The 15,351-nt window shown below is 40.9% G+C and overlaps 2 protein-coding genes across 4 annotated transcripts; one reads left to right on the top strand and one right to left on the bottom strand.

Moving 5' to 3' along the window:
- Nucleotides 1-3: 3 nt before the first annotated feature.
- On the bottom strand, nt 4-9,657 carry fsd1 (fibronectin type III and SPRY domain containing 1). The gene is made up of 13 exons (XM_062396196.1): nt 9,488-9,657; nt 8,634-8,729; nt 8,368-8,499; nt 6,919-7,020; nt 6,648-6,670; nt 5,536-5,657; nt 2,949-3,158; nt 2,754-2,852; nt 2,494-2,641; nt 2,314-2,396; nt 1,968-2,219; nt 1,467-1,555; nt 4-1,370 (listed from the first exon to the last, which is right to left on the bottom strand). The coding sequence occupies exons 1-13, from the start codon at nt 9,500-9,502 to the stop codon at nt 1,260-1,262; spliced, it is 1,482 nt and encodes a 493-aa protein (XP_062252180.1). The 5' UTR covers nt 9,503-9,657; the 3' UTR covers nt 4-1,259.
- Nucleotides 9,658-11,343: 1,686 nt separating this feature from the next.
- On the top strand, nt 11,344-14,986 carry LOC133961112 (uncharacterized). Of its 3 annotated transcripts, none has more exons than XM_062396078.1 (5): nt 11,344-11,536; nt 11,715-12,071; nt 12,369-12,422; nt 12,834-12,968; nt 14,519-14,986. In XM_062396078.1, exons 1-5 carry the CDS (start codon nt 11,494-11,496, stop codon nt 14,680-14,682), a joined length of 753 nt encoding a protein of 250 aa, XP_062252062.1. In that variant the 5' UTR covers nt 11,344-11,493; the 3' UTR covers nt 14,683-14,986. The 3 variants fall into 3 exon arrangements, with proteins under 3 accessions (XP_062252062.1, XP_062252061.1, XP_062252063.1); XM_062396077.1 differs by having other exon boundaries at nt 11,345-11,536; nt 14,516-14,986; XM_062396079.1 differs by lacking the exon at nt 12,369-12,422 and having other exon boundaries at nt 11,353-11,536; nt 14,516-14,986.
- The last annotated feature ends 365 nt before the right edge of the window (nt 14,987-15,351 follow it).

The raw sequence follows: 15,351 nt of genomic DNA on the forward strand, positions 1-15,351 counted from the left end.
CAATTTCAAGAGGCCACCACTTTCCCTTCTAGCCCAGGTGTATCCCAAACCGTGCTAATCCTCACACCACAGTAAGTTAGCTGTAGCTATTGGAAAGCTATTTGTTATTGTGGGACGACAGACACACCAGCCACTCATTAGCTGGATCTCTCTGCAGATTAAGTGGTGTTATTAGGTATAGACACACACATACTATACATACAAGCATTAGTGTGCAAGTCAGGTGATTACAATGAATACAGTTCAGTCATTTCCAAATTCCTGAAGCCCTGTCTGACGGCTGACTCCACTTCAAGACGTTAGAATGAGGAAAACTCCCTCTGTCAGACGAAGCTCAACACCGACTCATTTGAACCTGAGCAGAAGGCTGAAGGATCCAGTTTCTTACACTCAGTGTGGGTCCTGACTACAAAATGAAATGCAGTAAATACTGATAAGTCTTCATGCCATGGCAAGAATTCAACTACAACATCCCTATTAAGTGTGTGGTTCATTTCTCAAGATCCATTAGTTGCTGGAAAAGTAGAATAAATCCTGATTGAGTGATGAACTACATTCTACTTAGCAGCTCTGTCTAACAGCAGCTTGTTATTTGGATTACATAGGTTGGTTGATGGATAGAGGCAGATTCAGTAGATGATATTTACCACTAAGTTACATAGGATATACTGACACTGACACAATACATTGTTTTAAACTGAAATATGGAGACCAGATCTTGCAGTGAAATATTAGCATGATGATGCGGATTAGATTACCTGATCTGGCCAATCAGTTTGGAGATGACAAAGAAGGCACAGGGAGAGAGCGGACAGGACAGGGCTGGACCCTGCACCTGCAGCTAGCTGCATGACAGTACAACTGATAGTTTTGGTGATGGAAGAAAGACAGAAAGGAAGGAAGGAAGGGCAGCGCCAGCGCTAAATCGTTGCTCTAGCAGCAGTGGGACAGTGCTAATTGAATGTGTAAAGAGTGACAAACTAGTAAGACTACACCTAACGTGCCCCAAGCAACCACAACAGCCAGAGTCACAAATATGAAGGATTATGTCACTGAGGGCGCAGATGACTAACTCGTTCCCAAAAACATTTATGTTGTCATCCTTGGACATGAGAAACAGGCTAAACCATCGCACCCCCGAGTGATGTAACTCTTCCATGATATGGCTTTGACAGGCGTCATGTCAGGGACGATGATCTGCAGCGGGTGACAGTGATCAGATCGAGCTGGTGTAGCATCGAGCTGCCGACTGGATGGGCCTAGGTGAGGCTGGCGTTGGAGCTGCTGGTGCCGCTGTTCCTCCTCTGACCGCTTTGCACCATGCTGGGAACCTGCAGGCCCGTCACTACTGAGAAACTGCCATTCCACACCTGCAGGGGGCAGCAAAGTGACAGCCAGCTTGATTACACAGAGGTCAAAGGATGATGGTTTGAGAGCACAGAGGCTTCTAATGAAACATTTCTCACCATGAAAGCCGGTATAACTGGCTGTGGGAACTTGGTTTTGAAGGTGTGCATCAGCTGCTTAGTTTTGGCGTTGTAGAAAGACAGAGCACCTGGAGAGAGCGAAGGAGGAAAATCACACTCATGTACTTCAATAAAAATGGACAGCAACGAAAATTCTTTTGATTGTTGATTAACGTGTCAATTTACTGTTTATTTTACTTTATTGAATGTTTCTATAAAACAGGCCTGGAGTGACGTCTTAAAATTAAAGCCCCTACAAGTAAGTAAGTATCTTAATAATAAAGCACACACAAATAAATAATTTGCCCTGCAGTATTTTTAAGTGTTTTTTTAACACAGAGTTAAACTGAATAACTGTAATCTGTAATTTCTTTGTTCAGCATCAGTGACCAACTGAAATTTCTGCTCTGGAGAGAGAATCACTGAAACCCCACAGTTCAATAGACCAGTAATGATTCTGTCTCTGATCAATCACCAACTATGTGAATTGTATTATCTTACCTTCTTCGTAGTTGACGTAGACTCCTATCTTGCTTGGGATCGGACAGTCCAGTGTTCGAGCCTTGTTGTTGTGCTTGGCTGTGAGGCTCTGCTGCAGCCAGTTGTTCAGATGGATGCACCAGGAGGCGTTGCTTTTCCCCAACTGGTCAAATCGGCCGAGGGTCCGCAGGGCCACCCCGACAGCAAAGGCCTTGCTCTCCTTGTCAAACCGCACTTCCCAGTACTGTTGGCCGGCATCGATCATGGTGTCAGCTGTAATGAGGCACAAGCCCAGATAATACAGGTCAGGAATAACATTATCAATATTAAGTAGATTAAGAGTTGTGCTTAAAAAAAAAAATCTTACCCAGCACTGTGTAGGACTCTGCCGTGAACCGGTCTCTGCCTGGACGGGCAGTCGGTGCTCTTTTAGGAGACATGAGTGCTGACCTGATTATAGACGAGACATCAGGGTAGAGACTCAGATTCTTTCATAATGACATCATTGACATGGTTTAAGGACCTTGCAGTCATCATCAATACAAACCTGGCTGGAGAATGCATAGGGGAGTTGGTTCGGTTCTTCTCTTTGCGGATGTCCTGGATCTTTCCTCCGCCGCTGTCCCACTCCACACTCAAGTCCTCAATCTTTAGGTTCTGATGAGCCGAACCAGAGTCCAGTTTGAAGGTGAAGGCTGGATACCGAGCAGTAAGCAAACTTTTTATTAACTTTTAAAATGATTAAACACTCTTAAATGCTTGTGACTTGCTGTGAATGAACCTGCTGTGTATTCCTTGTATTCTCACCATGAGTTTCTAGAGTAACTGGCTCAGAGAACTCTCCTGCCACGGCCTTGTTACACGCTCTCACTCTGAACGTCATGTACCGGGTGTCAAAGCGAAGACCTGAGAATAATGGAAAACAAAACTATGACTTATAAATCAGCTTCATCAGGGTTGAAACAACAAATCGCGAAGGTCACTTCACAGCCTTGCTTGTACCCGTCAGTGTGTGCTCCAACTCTCGTATCCCCTCCACCACCATCCAGGGGTAGTCCTCCCTGATGCGTGGTGGACCCTCGTGGTTTGTCCGTCGATGTTCCAGTATGTAGTGGTCTATCTTAGTGTCAGGCTCCTGTAAGGTCCATGCTACAGTCACTGTGTTGTCACACACCTGGCACTCTGACACCTGGATCTCTGGAGTGGCAGGAACTGAATGTGGAAGAGAAGAAACACCATTTCTGTTTTGAGGGACATCCAAAATCAGTTTCTGTGAACACAACCCCGCTCATGCTAAACATTTTCAACACGTGACGACAGTAACACATTCTGTGCAAAATAAATATATTAAACAGAAGATGTATCTATTATTAACTTTTTTAATAAGTCTTTCTAAGAGTCCTTTTTTGGCCAGTGCAAGTGGACAAATGTAGGTTTAATTTTAGGGTTAGGGTTAGGGTCCTTTCATTTGGTCTCTATTGTGCCCCTAGTGGCATTGGTGCAAAATATATTATTGTGACCACGAGTTATTAAGGTTTTGGGATGAAATAACTAACTTGTGTCCATGACATAACTAAATTGTGACCCTGTTTTAATATTTGTGGCCACAAGATATGAATCTGTTCTTGACTTACAACACTGGGTCCTATGTCTCTCTAAACTAGTGAGCAAATGTTTCCATCACCTGGTACTGTCAGTGAATAGATTTGCATCTAGTGGCCACAGAGAAATGATCCCCCTATCAACTTGTGACCACTCAATAATAGTTATTCCACTAATGTCCCCTGTGGGGCACCGTAGGGCTTTAACAGCTTCTGAAAGAAAGAATCTGGCTCGTCAAGCTTGAACTTTCCTCATCAGCTCATCGGCTTGTCGTCTGGTGCTGGAGAGGAAGTGTCGAGTGGTTTTATCTGAGCTTTTTAGCTGCTCGCAACAAGCGTGACTCTTTCAGTAAATAGGTGAGCTGTAAAACCACAACAGCTCTCAAATGAGGTTAACACGTGTGATAGACCTGCCAACCAATCTCTGTGGTTTCATCGCCCTAGGTGAAGCCTTTCATGTTACTTGTAATTTGACTCATCAGTATATACAATACTGATAAGTGGAAAATCTGAAAGATGGTCTCATAGATTCTGACAGCAAATGTAACATGAAAGTAAAACAAAACACAGACTGTGAATAATCAAGGTGATAAGAGGTTAAAACCTGTCTATAATACCACTGATAAACAGTTTTTATCCATAAGATAATTTTACCTGAGTTTATTGACTCCTCTTTTTAACTTTCAAATATCACATATAGCCCGGCTACAACAGTTAAAGTAAAGTATTTCCAGTTAAAAGAACAGTATCAAGAGTAAAAGTACTGTAAAGTGGCCAGATTGTCTTGTTTATGGATTATATAACTGGATTATTAATGATAAAATAACGTGTATTCTGACGGTATTTAAGGTAAAAGAAATTAATTCAGAATTGAGTATAAGTTGCATAGATTGATCATCATCATTGACCATCATCAATCACAGGTTAAGAGAAGGAAAGTTAAGCAATTATCTTCGTACAAAAATCCTAATGACTGAACAGCCTAGTATTTGCAGCAGTTAAATGTAATAAATGTAATGGATCAAAAAATAAGTAAAATCCTTTTGAGATGCTTCAGCTTAAAGTATTAAGTAGCATGAAATGGAAACACACAAGTAAAGAACAAGAACAATACTGATGGTAATGTACTTAGGCCGTTTTTAGACACGAACTCTGTAAATTATCAAAAAATTGAGTTTGCCTTTAACATATGACGAACTCAACCGGAAATTGTCTGGGTCAGACAACAGGAAAATGTGAGGCAATTAAGGGGTTGCGTCTGGGTAGAGCCTGCAGGATGAGACATTCATTCTACTGCAGCCACCATGTGTTTTTGTTTACAGCACATCAACCAGGTGTTGGCCCATATTACCAAAAGCTCTCGGATCTCCCTAGTGTCTTCAACATGTAAACGTCAACAACACAGTGAATTTATATTCAGATTGTGTATTACTTTTCGTCAAAACTCTGCTCTAGCACTCAAATGTTTGCACTTAAAATGTATCTGCTCAAATTGTGTTCTGAATTCAGTCTGCTCTCAGATTTCTCCAACCCTCTCAAAATTCCCCAACCATTAGAATGCCAGGTGAGATGTTGACCACTGGTCAACCAATGAAATGAATGTTAAAAAAAAGGGTTAGGGTTAGGGTCCAAGAGCAGAGGAGAAATCTGAGAGCAACAATATAACAATATGAGTGCACAGTTTGAGCAGGAGCAGAGCTAATTTAAATGCAAACAGGGTCTATTTGAGTGCAAGGGCAGGGTTTTGATGAAAAGCAATACATAATCTGAACATCAATTCAACAAGTCATGCGCTCAAACTGAAAGACCACACTCTTGAATAAAGAGAGAAGTCTTTTTTCACATGGGCTCACTGGGACATTCTCCAGACATTTTACTCAGGCCTTGGAGGAAAAGTTCCAGGAAACGGTCCAGAAAGCAGCTTTATTTCAGCATGCTGTCTATAAAGAATTCTATCAGTGTATCTTTTTTGTAAACGTGGATCTGACCTGGGAGAAACTTGAGACCCTGCAACATCTCCCTCTCCTGGCTGAAGTCCACCATCAGATGACTCATGTTGTCACTGGCCTTAGCCTTCAGGGAGAGGCGGAAGGCCGGAGCCATCGTCACGCTGCAGACAAAGAGATGCACAGAAAGAGATAAACACACAGGGTGGAGACAACCACGGCGCCTTATTCAACTAAATCAGAGATGGAAAAACTAACACACAGACAGGTGATTCTAGTACAGTTCACTAAGAAAAGGCCACTAGCTACACATCTGCTACTACAACTGACCTCATCATCCTGGGCAACACCTGCGCCCTGGTCACACTGGGTGCATGTGCAGCGCATGCTGTGTTGTTTATCTACTGCGTCTCACGCACATCTGTTGTTTACACACAGAGCGTGTCTGCAGCTGCCACGTGAGGTTTTAGGTATGACTACTGTATCTCCTCAAATAAAGTGGGTCATGTACTCAACTAAATGTCAAGACTCTACGGTATGAAGCTGTGCATCTCCAGTCCTGCCAATATTTCACAATAAAGCCACTTTAAAACAAATGAATGCCGTAGTCAATACAAAACCTTCTGTGTGGTTTACATTTTTACTTTGAAACAGGTACATGAAGAGATGCAAATATTTATGTTTGAGACGTATTTGATATTAAGACATTGAAACTGGGGTGAAAGATCATTTCCATACAATTCAATTTTGCTGTGAATCGCGTGTTGAGATTTGGAGAAAACGGGTGCGACCCCGACTCTCTAGAAGAGCAGTGCGCATCAGACATGCTGGTGGCCGCTCTTACTCAATAACATGGTTGCAAAAATGAGACGCAAGACTCTGCACACGCACTGCTCAGGTATCCACTGTGGCCGGGAGTTAGCAAGCAGGACTAGAGATGGAGCATTTATCAGGGAGAGGCTGACAGCGGATGGTACAGACTTTAGAGGACAGTGGGAAACAGAGACAAAAGAAAGCTTTTCCATGGTGCTTATTGTCTACAGAGTGGGTGTGGTGGCTACACGTTTGAACGCATGCATGCTAGAGGATGAGATAGCTCATTGGTTACAGGGGGCTATGACAAAATGGAAGCAAGGGATGTCTGAGTACTATACCTATCCTTAATGTCTTTGGCCGCCTGGAGAGGAGGAGCAGAGGGAAAAATGAAAGAGAGAGAAGAGATACGGAGCAAAGACAAAACTGAGTTGTAACCCATCACGTTTCATTTAACACAAAATGTGCAGGTGTTAAGATAACATAACACCACAAGAAGCACGGATTCAATCATATATACGGACACTGAAGTTCATGGTCAATCGTTAAAACATTCAGAGAGCAGGGGAACAGTGCAGCAGCACCACAGCAGCAGAGCAGTCGCTCAGTTACCTGAGTGAAACCGTCCGTCTCCGAGGAACAGAGCGTCTGATTGGCCAGCTCCAGCAGCTCCTCCGAACTCTCCAGGGCCTTGGAGCAGGCACTCAGCTGACTCTGGGCAAAATATCACGTCACACAGTCAAACATCTGCCATCTCACAGCCGTTTCTCTGCAGTATAATGGGACTCTTATGTTCCCTGCACAGGCTTTGGTGTTTGCGGCATCATTTGAGAGTCATGGCTTTGTCCTGAGACTGCAGGCTGTCGGATCCTTGCACCAGAGATCAAGACACAACTGTGAGAATATTTCAACATGACAATAATATAAAACAGCTAATTTCACGGAAGCTGATTTGAAATGACTGTTTTATGTTCAAGTAAACTGACAAAGATCTGCCCTTTAGTGATAAAGTTCTGAAATCAACAATTCCAGACATGACATCAACCTTCTTTAATTCCTTGTGTTTTTAAACTATTTTATAAATAAAAAATAAATGTATTTATTTTGATATTATGTCCTCTGCCTTGATTCTCTTCTGTTTCAAAAAGATATCAATTAATTTCTACCCAATATTCTTTATTATGAATATTATTATTATGAGTAGTAGTTGTTGTATCAGGTTTTAATTTAAATGTTTATTTTTTTATAATGCAGAGTTCTGATATTTTGACAGTTCAGGATTCACAGATAAACATTTTCTATCCTATTTTCTATCCTGCCATGTCAAATTTGAATAAAAAAATCCTTTACATTATGTTTATTTTGAATAAGAACCCACAGGTATATATCCATTTTGTTATTACAATTACAATTTTTTTTTAGTTATTAGTCGAGTGGAAAATAACCCTTGAAATGCTATGTTATATCTCAAACTCCATGCAGAGCACAGAGTGTAGACGAATGCTGAGCTGGGATTAGCTCCATGTTGGTTTTATCATAGCGTGCTAGTATTTTTATCATTGGGAAAGATATACAACACATTACAAACCATGTATGGCGCCAAACCATTTCCGTAAAAAAAAAAAAAACTTAAAATTGATGGAAGTAGAGTTAAACAAAAGCTGACATAATTAAAGACTCAAAAAAAATATTCAAGACCCAGTTCTTGTTTTAACATATTTAAGATTTTTCATAGCCTAGATTATTGAGCTTGGACTTTTTAAGACCCTACCAAAAACCCTGGTAGTTTTGAATTGTGTTTTGTTTGATTCTAGACTAATGCCCCTCCACAACAGCCTGATTTTCAGTTCGGGCTTTGAAACCACATTTGGGGTTTTCAGTTACACACAAAACACATGATTCATTTGATGATCACAATATGGTCAGATACGTATGATATGAGACAAGTATAAATAATACATCACAGTTTAAGTAAATTCCAAATATCATTCAGGTTGTTCTAAATAACTGCATCTTACAAACATTCACACTTATTCTAAAAACAGATAGAGTGGTAAATACCTGTAGTTCGTAGGTGCGGCTGGCTCTCTCCTGTTTGATGCGTGTCAGCATGGTTTCCTTCATCTCGTCCAGGGCTGAGTGGAGGGCGGTGAACTCGGACTGCATGTCGTCCTGCACCCGGTTGGAGTTTGCCTGGTGTCACAAGACAATAAATTAAGTAGAAATGGGAAGTAGCCTGTTCACCTGAAAAGCTGGATGAACACATGGACAGAGGACAGCTGCCAAACTCTGAATTAAAGGGATCAAGGTTTTCTGTGACTAAGTACCTCCAAGTTGTCTAGGTTCTGTTTCAGAGTGCAGATGAAGTTTGAAATCTCCTCGTTCTTCATGGCCAGTGTGTGGGTGATCTTAAACAGGGATTCCTGAAATGACGACACAAAGATCACATTTGTATATTTTATATTTTGTCCGAATCAAATCCTTTCAGATCCTCAAAGTCAAAGCGTGCACAGTCAAATATTCTCCTGCAGGATGGCTGCAGGTTTCTCTTCCACACTGAACCAGATGAGCTGAGGTGCTGCTGATCATCAAGGACACAAGCTGCTTTGGGCTCTGAGCTCCTTTAGACACGGGATCGAATGAGTGTTCTTCAGATGGGGTCAGCGGGACTAGCTTCCGAGCACAGGGAGGACACTTCACGGGCGGAAGGATGTGCATTCATAATTCAATAATGCGGCTCCACTGAACCGAACAGCCCACTGCAAGGGGACTATATGGATTATGAGCCGAACTACGCCTCTGATATATTACATCACTGATTAGATCCACTCTCACGGTGCTCAATCACACTGAAACATAATTTACACGGAAGAACTGTGCAATGTTTATTGATGCGAGAGGACCTGCACCGAGGCCCCCGGTCCGGTCCTGTCCGGTCCGCCACCGCCGCCGCTCCGAAACACCGGTAACAAAGTCGTCGAAGGCACGGAAATGATAAAGCTTCACACGCACAGAGCCTTATCAATGCAAACGACACGGCTGTGAAACCCGAGCTGCTCCCTCGTCCACAAACTCCCCGGGTTTCTGCAGCGTCTCCCCCCGCTTCCTTTGTAACACTACGCCCTGAAACGGGCTGCTTCTCCCCCCATCACAGACACCTGTTCCTCGGGCTCCCGCTCACCTTCTGGTCGCCCATCTCGCCGCCCCGATGCTCCGGCGCCGCTGGAGCCGCAAACGCCGCCGCTGCTCCTGCTCCGTGCCCCGGTTCTCTCGGTTTATTCGCGCGGCGGAGCTGGTGCTGATGCTGCCGGGGAGAGCCGCATCTCTCGGACGGACACCAACCACCAACGCCTCTGGGCCGTAGTGTGTAGAGCGCATGCGGCAGAGGAGCATTCTGGGTAATGGTGTTTGTGTGGCGGAGCGATGCTGCTTTCAGGTACTGTCGGAGAGATCGTGTGAGAGTCATTGTTCATTTATCAATGAAAGGATCACTGTGTAGAATTTAGCGACATATAGTGGTGAAGTTGCATGTTGCAGATGAATACCCCTCACCTCCCCCTCCCCCTCCAGACATGGAAGAGGGCCTCTAGCCCTCAGTTGCTATAAAACTCAAAAGTTGTTTAGTTTGTCCAGACTGGGCTACTGTAAGTTGACCTCCATAGACCTGCTGCTGATGTAAATATTTACATATAAAGGGCACATTCTAGTTGTACAATTTCTTCCAATAGTTATTTCCACTAAATCTTACCTTTAAACGAAAAAACTTTTTCAAAATTAAGTTATTCAATAAGTTAGGTGAAACAAGCAGAACGCGTTAATGACGAATACAAATTGGGAGAAAATAAAATGCAATATATTTAAACAGAGAAGAGCTTTCATTTTTTCAGATTAATAAATTTATGAGTGAATTAATTAATAAATAACTTTAAATAGTAATAGGAGAAAAAAGACAATATAATGTAATATTTGGTTTGGCTGATGAGAGAAAAATGACTTGTTTATTATTGTCAATGGACTCACACAACACACTTTATTCACTTAAATTTTTACTATATTTAACTTCCTTCACTTCTATGGTTAAAAAAATCACCAACCTTTGTTACATAGAATTTGTATTGATATGGTTCATTTTGATAATAACAAACCAAAATCAAGAAAAATATGAGCAACAATTTGCACATAAAATACCCCAAAACACTTGAAGATGCAGTATTGTCGATGTGTCACAATCCGGTCAAATCTATGTAAACCACTGTCCTACCAAACAAGGATTTAAGTCAATTTTTTTCATCCCAACTAGAATCCCCTTTCAAGATCATGAGGATTCATAAGAAATACACCACCTATAAACTCAGCTGTTTTTTCATCATACCTGTTCATGAACAAACATTTCATAGTCACAGATTATCATAATTCTTCATTTGACTTAAATCAACTTTAAGACATTTGTGTCAAATATCATTGTAAATCATTGTAACTGTTTTTAATACCCAACTGTAAAATTTCAGACACTAAAAAGTAATTGTGTTTTCAAAGCTCTAATCATCTCAGGTTGCAGCAGGTTGTGGTTGGAGATGGAATCGTTGTGTTCCACTCACCATAGTTGTTTCTTGTCACAGGAAGCCAAATTCTACTTTTTAAGAAAGACACAGCACCAACACCCAAGGGGGTTTCACAATCCCCCTCATATCATCACTGTGCTCCATGTTTTTTTCACTCTGTCTGTATCGCACTGAAAAACTGTTATGCATCACTGCATGATGCATAACAGTTTTTATGCATCATGCAGTGAGGCATGAGGCATAATTACCTTTTAATATTTCAGGTAAACATTTAGAAACAATTTAAAAGCTATTTTAGGTTTCACAGCAAAAATTGCAGAGATGCGGACATAAACCAAAGTATCAGATGATGAAAGAGTTGGAGCCCTGACAGAAAAAGCCTCTGGTAACCTTTGGTCCTCAGCTGGGGATGTGGAACGGCGAGCAGAGCCACCTCCACTACAAGCAGTTTCCTCAGTGAAAGCAACCTTTACTCGTCATACAGTCAAAAAAAAAAAAGAAAAAGAAAACTTCCTCCCACCCACACACACGCACTCACAGTCAGTCTCGCTCTGACAAATGTGAAGATAGTCAGACGGCAGCAACAGGATGACTCTGAGAAGACGATCACACCTAATGCGATAAGATGGAAATGTGGCCGAAACAGTCAACTCTGATGCTGCTTACAGGTTAGACCATATAGACTATTTATAAAATGACTAATGCAATGATGAAAGAACAGACTGAAATGTCACATGTGTAAAGTTACAGAGTTTTTTTCCCCATTTTAGTTATTGTTACTGAGCATTCTATTTTATTATGGAACTTATCTACCGATGTATCTATCTATCTCTCTATCTATAACAGTGGCAGTCATGGTGGTCTCAGGTGGACAATATGTGATTCTGGGGGAAGAACAAAGAAAAGTGGACGTTCCTTTTGGTTCCTCTCTGACTCTGGGCTGCCATTTGAGCAAGGAGATGTGCGACCCTCCAGTCCAGCAGTTTCGTCTGCGTTGGTTCTTCATCCCTTCTGGATCTACAGACAACGCTGCATTCAATATCCCCAGCAGTACGGAGTCTAACTCCACGTGGCGAGAAATTAAAAGGAACCAAACCCTATCGAATGTTACCCAGAAGAACAGCGGATGGTATTTTTGTGAATTCACTTTGGAGATTCCCCACAATAAAGTTATTGAGATCAATGGAACACAAATAGTTATTGGTAAGTATGTGCAGTATACAGGTGTAAAGACATTTTAAGTCTATAAATGTACAGTATTAGTCAATTTATTACCATAGCTTATAAGAAACAGCTCTACCTGCTTACAACTGTATTATGGAGGCATATAAACCATTTCTCTCCGTGCGTGCTACTTAGAAAAGTTAGATTATGTCTTGCTATATAGCCTGTTAGGATGAAACATGATATCAATAATATTGTCATGCATACAGTTATTACTCTGACTTGCTATTATTAAATGAATTTTGTTAAAGCATCATTTTGTTTCCTCCATTACAGCAAAGAGCTTAATGGAAGCCACAGTGTACCCGTCACTAGTGACTAGTAAGCAAGGTACTTACTTTTTAAATTGGCTGTTTAATGGGTTAAGACTCGCTATTAGGTTAGTGTGAGGGTTAGGTGTAGTTAAGGGTTAGGGGAACTGAGCCTCCTATTCAAGGACATGAAAAGGTGTTCCGTCCTTTCCTCGGGTTCGGGTTATGGGAAGGATTAGGTTTAAATTATGTTTAGGCATTTAGTTGTGATGGTTAAGATCAGAGTAAGTGGAAAGAGAATGCATTGTGAACCTGTATGTCTCTGCTGGGACTTGCCCGGTTGTTTGCTTGCGTGAATGTAATAAATACTTCTGTTGTTAGAAAGTGTTGATTCTTAGGTTTTAAAGTCATTGGTCCACATCAAATGGAGGATTGTTTTACGCACATTTTAACAGACCCTGTGAATTTTATTTGTATTTTTCTTCACCAGCTAACCCGGCTAACCCAGAAGAGCCCCAAGCCATTCCCTGGTGGATGTGGATCGTGTTGGGGGTGTCGACTTTCATCGTGATCGTCCTGCTGGTCATATGTGTGATGTTGAGAAGCGGAAATCGCAGAAGGAGGGGTACACAAAGCTCAGACTATCATCTTGACCTTTAATGACACAACAGCTAACTTGTGGATAGAGGAGAAGAGAGGCTACAGATCTGTGATCAAAGACCCTGTGAGAATAAGTAGAGCATGAGACAAATCATATCATGGAAAACTTTGCAAGACCCAGTCAGTGCAAATCTGCTCCGCATTAAAATGTGGTTATTCAGAAGAAAAAAAATCTGACAAGAGTAACAAGGAAGAGACCAATTTTATTTTTGAATGCATGTATTTCTGAGCGTTAGAACAGAAGAGACAGTGAGCATTTTTCATATAACAGCAGGTGGTTACATCTGCACAAGCTCTGGAGGCAGAGCAAGCAAAGATGTGCAGGTTAATCATCGTGGGAAAATCTTCAAATTTAGGAGAGCTCTTGTCGTCTGTCATCTACTGTGTGGTTTAAGCAAAAGACCCGAGACAAGACGAGGGGCGCCTTTGCAGACAGAGCTCAGTGCAGGAGCTGCGTATATGTGAGATTTGATCTGACCAGGACTGAGAACAGAATAAGACACGTGCAGGTAAAGACAGCAACCCCAAAGAATCTAACCACATTGCAGCCGCCACCGCTTTCACCGCTCTGCGTGTGATAAAGAAATAAATTATATATTATTTGCCTTATAGATTCAGTGTATAATTCTCATATGAAATTAATTTCCATGAAGAGTTTTGCTGAATCATTTGCTTTTTAAAGTGGAGCTTATTTTGTCTGAAGCCCTTGAAGGTGCATCTCGCTTTTTTTTAACTAAGAGTGAAAAATGACACTAACTACTATACGACATGTTACCCCCGGTGGATGCTCTTAACAGGAGAAAGCCCGACCCCCTCACCAACACACCGTACTCAACAGGAGTTGTTTTCATACAGATTCAGAAAATATGGTGAATTTCATGGATTTCAGTACTTTAGGAAATCAACAGCATTGATCCATGAGAGAATATGGAAAACAGATCTAGGTGCATAATTATCTTATTCAATAATATTTACACACATTTTCTGCTGGATTTTTTTTAACCTTACAGCATTTACGAAGATTGGAAGGATGATCTGTGAAACATTTATACTTTTAAGAAATATGTATACGTATTATGTGTAGATGCACTTGAAATTTGCTCTCGTGTGTATATATATATATATATATATATATAGATAGATATAGTGACTTTAAATGATTAAATCCAAACTCTTAACATTGCAGTAACTATTTTAAACAGAAACAATATATAACTATTGACTAGGAAAATTATAGGTTATTTCATTTATGGACATTGTACTTCACAATACCAGGTTTTTATCAATGTTTTTGAAGGAAATACATCAAATTAAATGGAATCAATAAATATCTTTAATGAGGTGTATTTCAAAGGAACAAAGTCAAAAAACAGCATCTTAGATAAACAAGATACATCATAATAACACAAAAGGACATTAAACATGTTACAATAGATATACAGCATATTTGATTCATAAAAATTAAGCAACCTAACACCTGACAACTTTGTGGGGCTTTTACTGTTTATCCAGCAGAAGATCAGATCTATGCAAACACTCATCCTGTGGCCAACAAGCAGCCGTCACCTCGGCCTTCTCTGCCGCTGGACACCCCGAAGATACGTTCGTCCAACGATGACTTCTGGACCCCGAAATCCGACAGGGTATACGCCAACGGCAAATGGAAGCAGAAAAAGTGAGGAGGTCAAGGAGCTTTTAACTGTATATTTGTACATTTTATGTAGAATCATTCTTTCAAGTAGAACTCATTCAGTAAAAAAGCTACAATAAGCCACAAGGTGGCAGATGGTGCATTCTGTAAACTTTTACAGAAAACTGTTATTTTATCTTTTCCTATTTTTTTAAAACTTTAGTGTGTTGCAAGTAATTTGGTATCGTAAATAAGTGCTTATTTAGTGTTAGTTTTGTAGTGATGAGACTCAAATACGTTGTGAAAAAGTATCTGCTTGTTTTTATATTAAAGTTTAAGATGTTAAACATGTAGTTTTTGTTATGTTGTTTGTTATTTTGAACGTGTAATAGAGGGATATCCTCTAAGGCCTGCTATAATTTAATTGAAATACACACGAGCGCGCGCGCACACACACACACACACACACACACACACACACACACACACACACACACACACACATCTAACCCTTACCCCAACCTAACCCTTGTCTTAACCTGAAACTAATCTTAACATGTCCTCACTTTAAAATTTAGTGATTTTAGTATAGGGAATGTTTGTCCTCGTTAGGAAGAAAAGCTCCCATAAGGTGTATACATTAAGGTCCCTACAACATGAGTAAGACACTCACAAACGCACACGCACGCACACAAATTAATGACAATAATTAAAAATC

The sequence above is a fragment of the Platichthys flesus genome, chromosome 9, assembly GCF_949316205.1.
Source record: "Platichthys flesus chromosome 9, fPlaFle2.1, whole genome shotgun sequence".
Taxonomy (NCBI): Eukaryota; Metazoa; Chordata; class Actinopteri; order Pleuronectiformes; family Pleuronectidae; genus Platichthys; species Platichthys flesus.

Coding starts and splice junctions, on each gene's coding strand:
- fsd1 (XM_062396196.1), bottom strand. Junction 6,671..6,918: donor AGACGGACGGTTTCACTCAG/GTAACTGAGCGA, acceptor CCTCCTCTCCAG/GCGGCCAAAGACATTAAGGA. Junction 2,220..2,313: donor AGAGTCCTACACAGTGCTGG/GTAAGATTTTTT, acceptor GCCTCATTACAG/CTGACACCATGATCGATGCC.
- LOC133961112 (XM_062396077.1), top strand. CDS start 11,494: ATGGAAATGTGGCCGAAACAGTCAACTCTGATGCTGCTTACAG. Junction 11,537..11,714: donor AACTCTGATGCTGCTTACAG/GTTAGACCATAT, acceptor TATCTATAACAG/TGGCAGTCATGGTGGTCTCA. Junction 12,969..14,515: donor CGGAAATCGCAGAAGGAGGG/GTACACAAAGCT, acceptor CTGTTTATCCAG/CAGAAGATCAGATCTATGCA.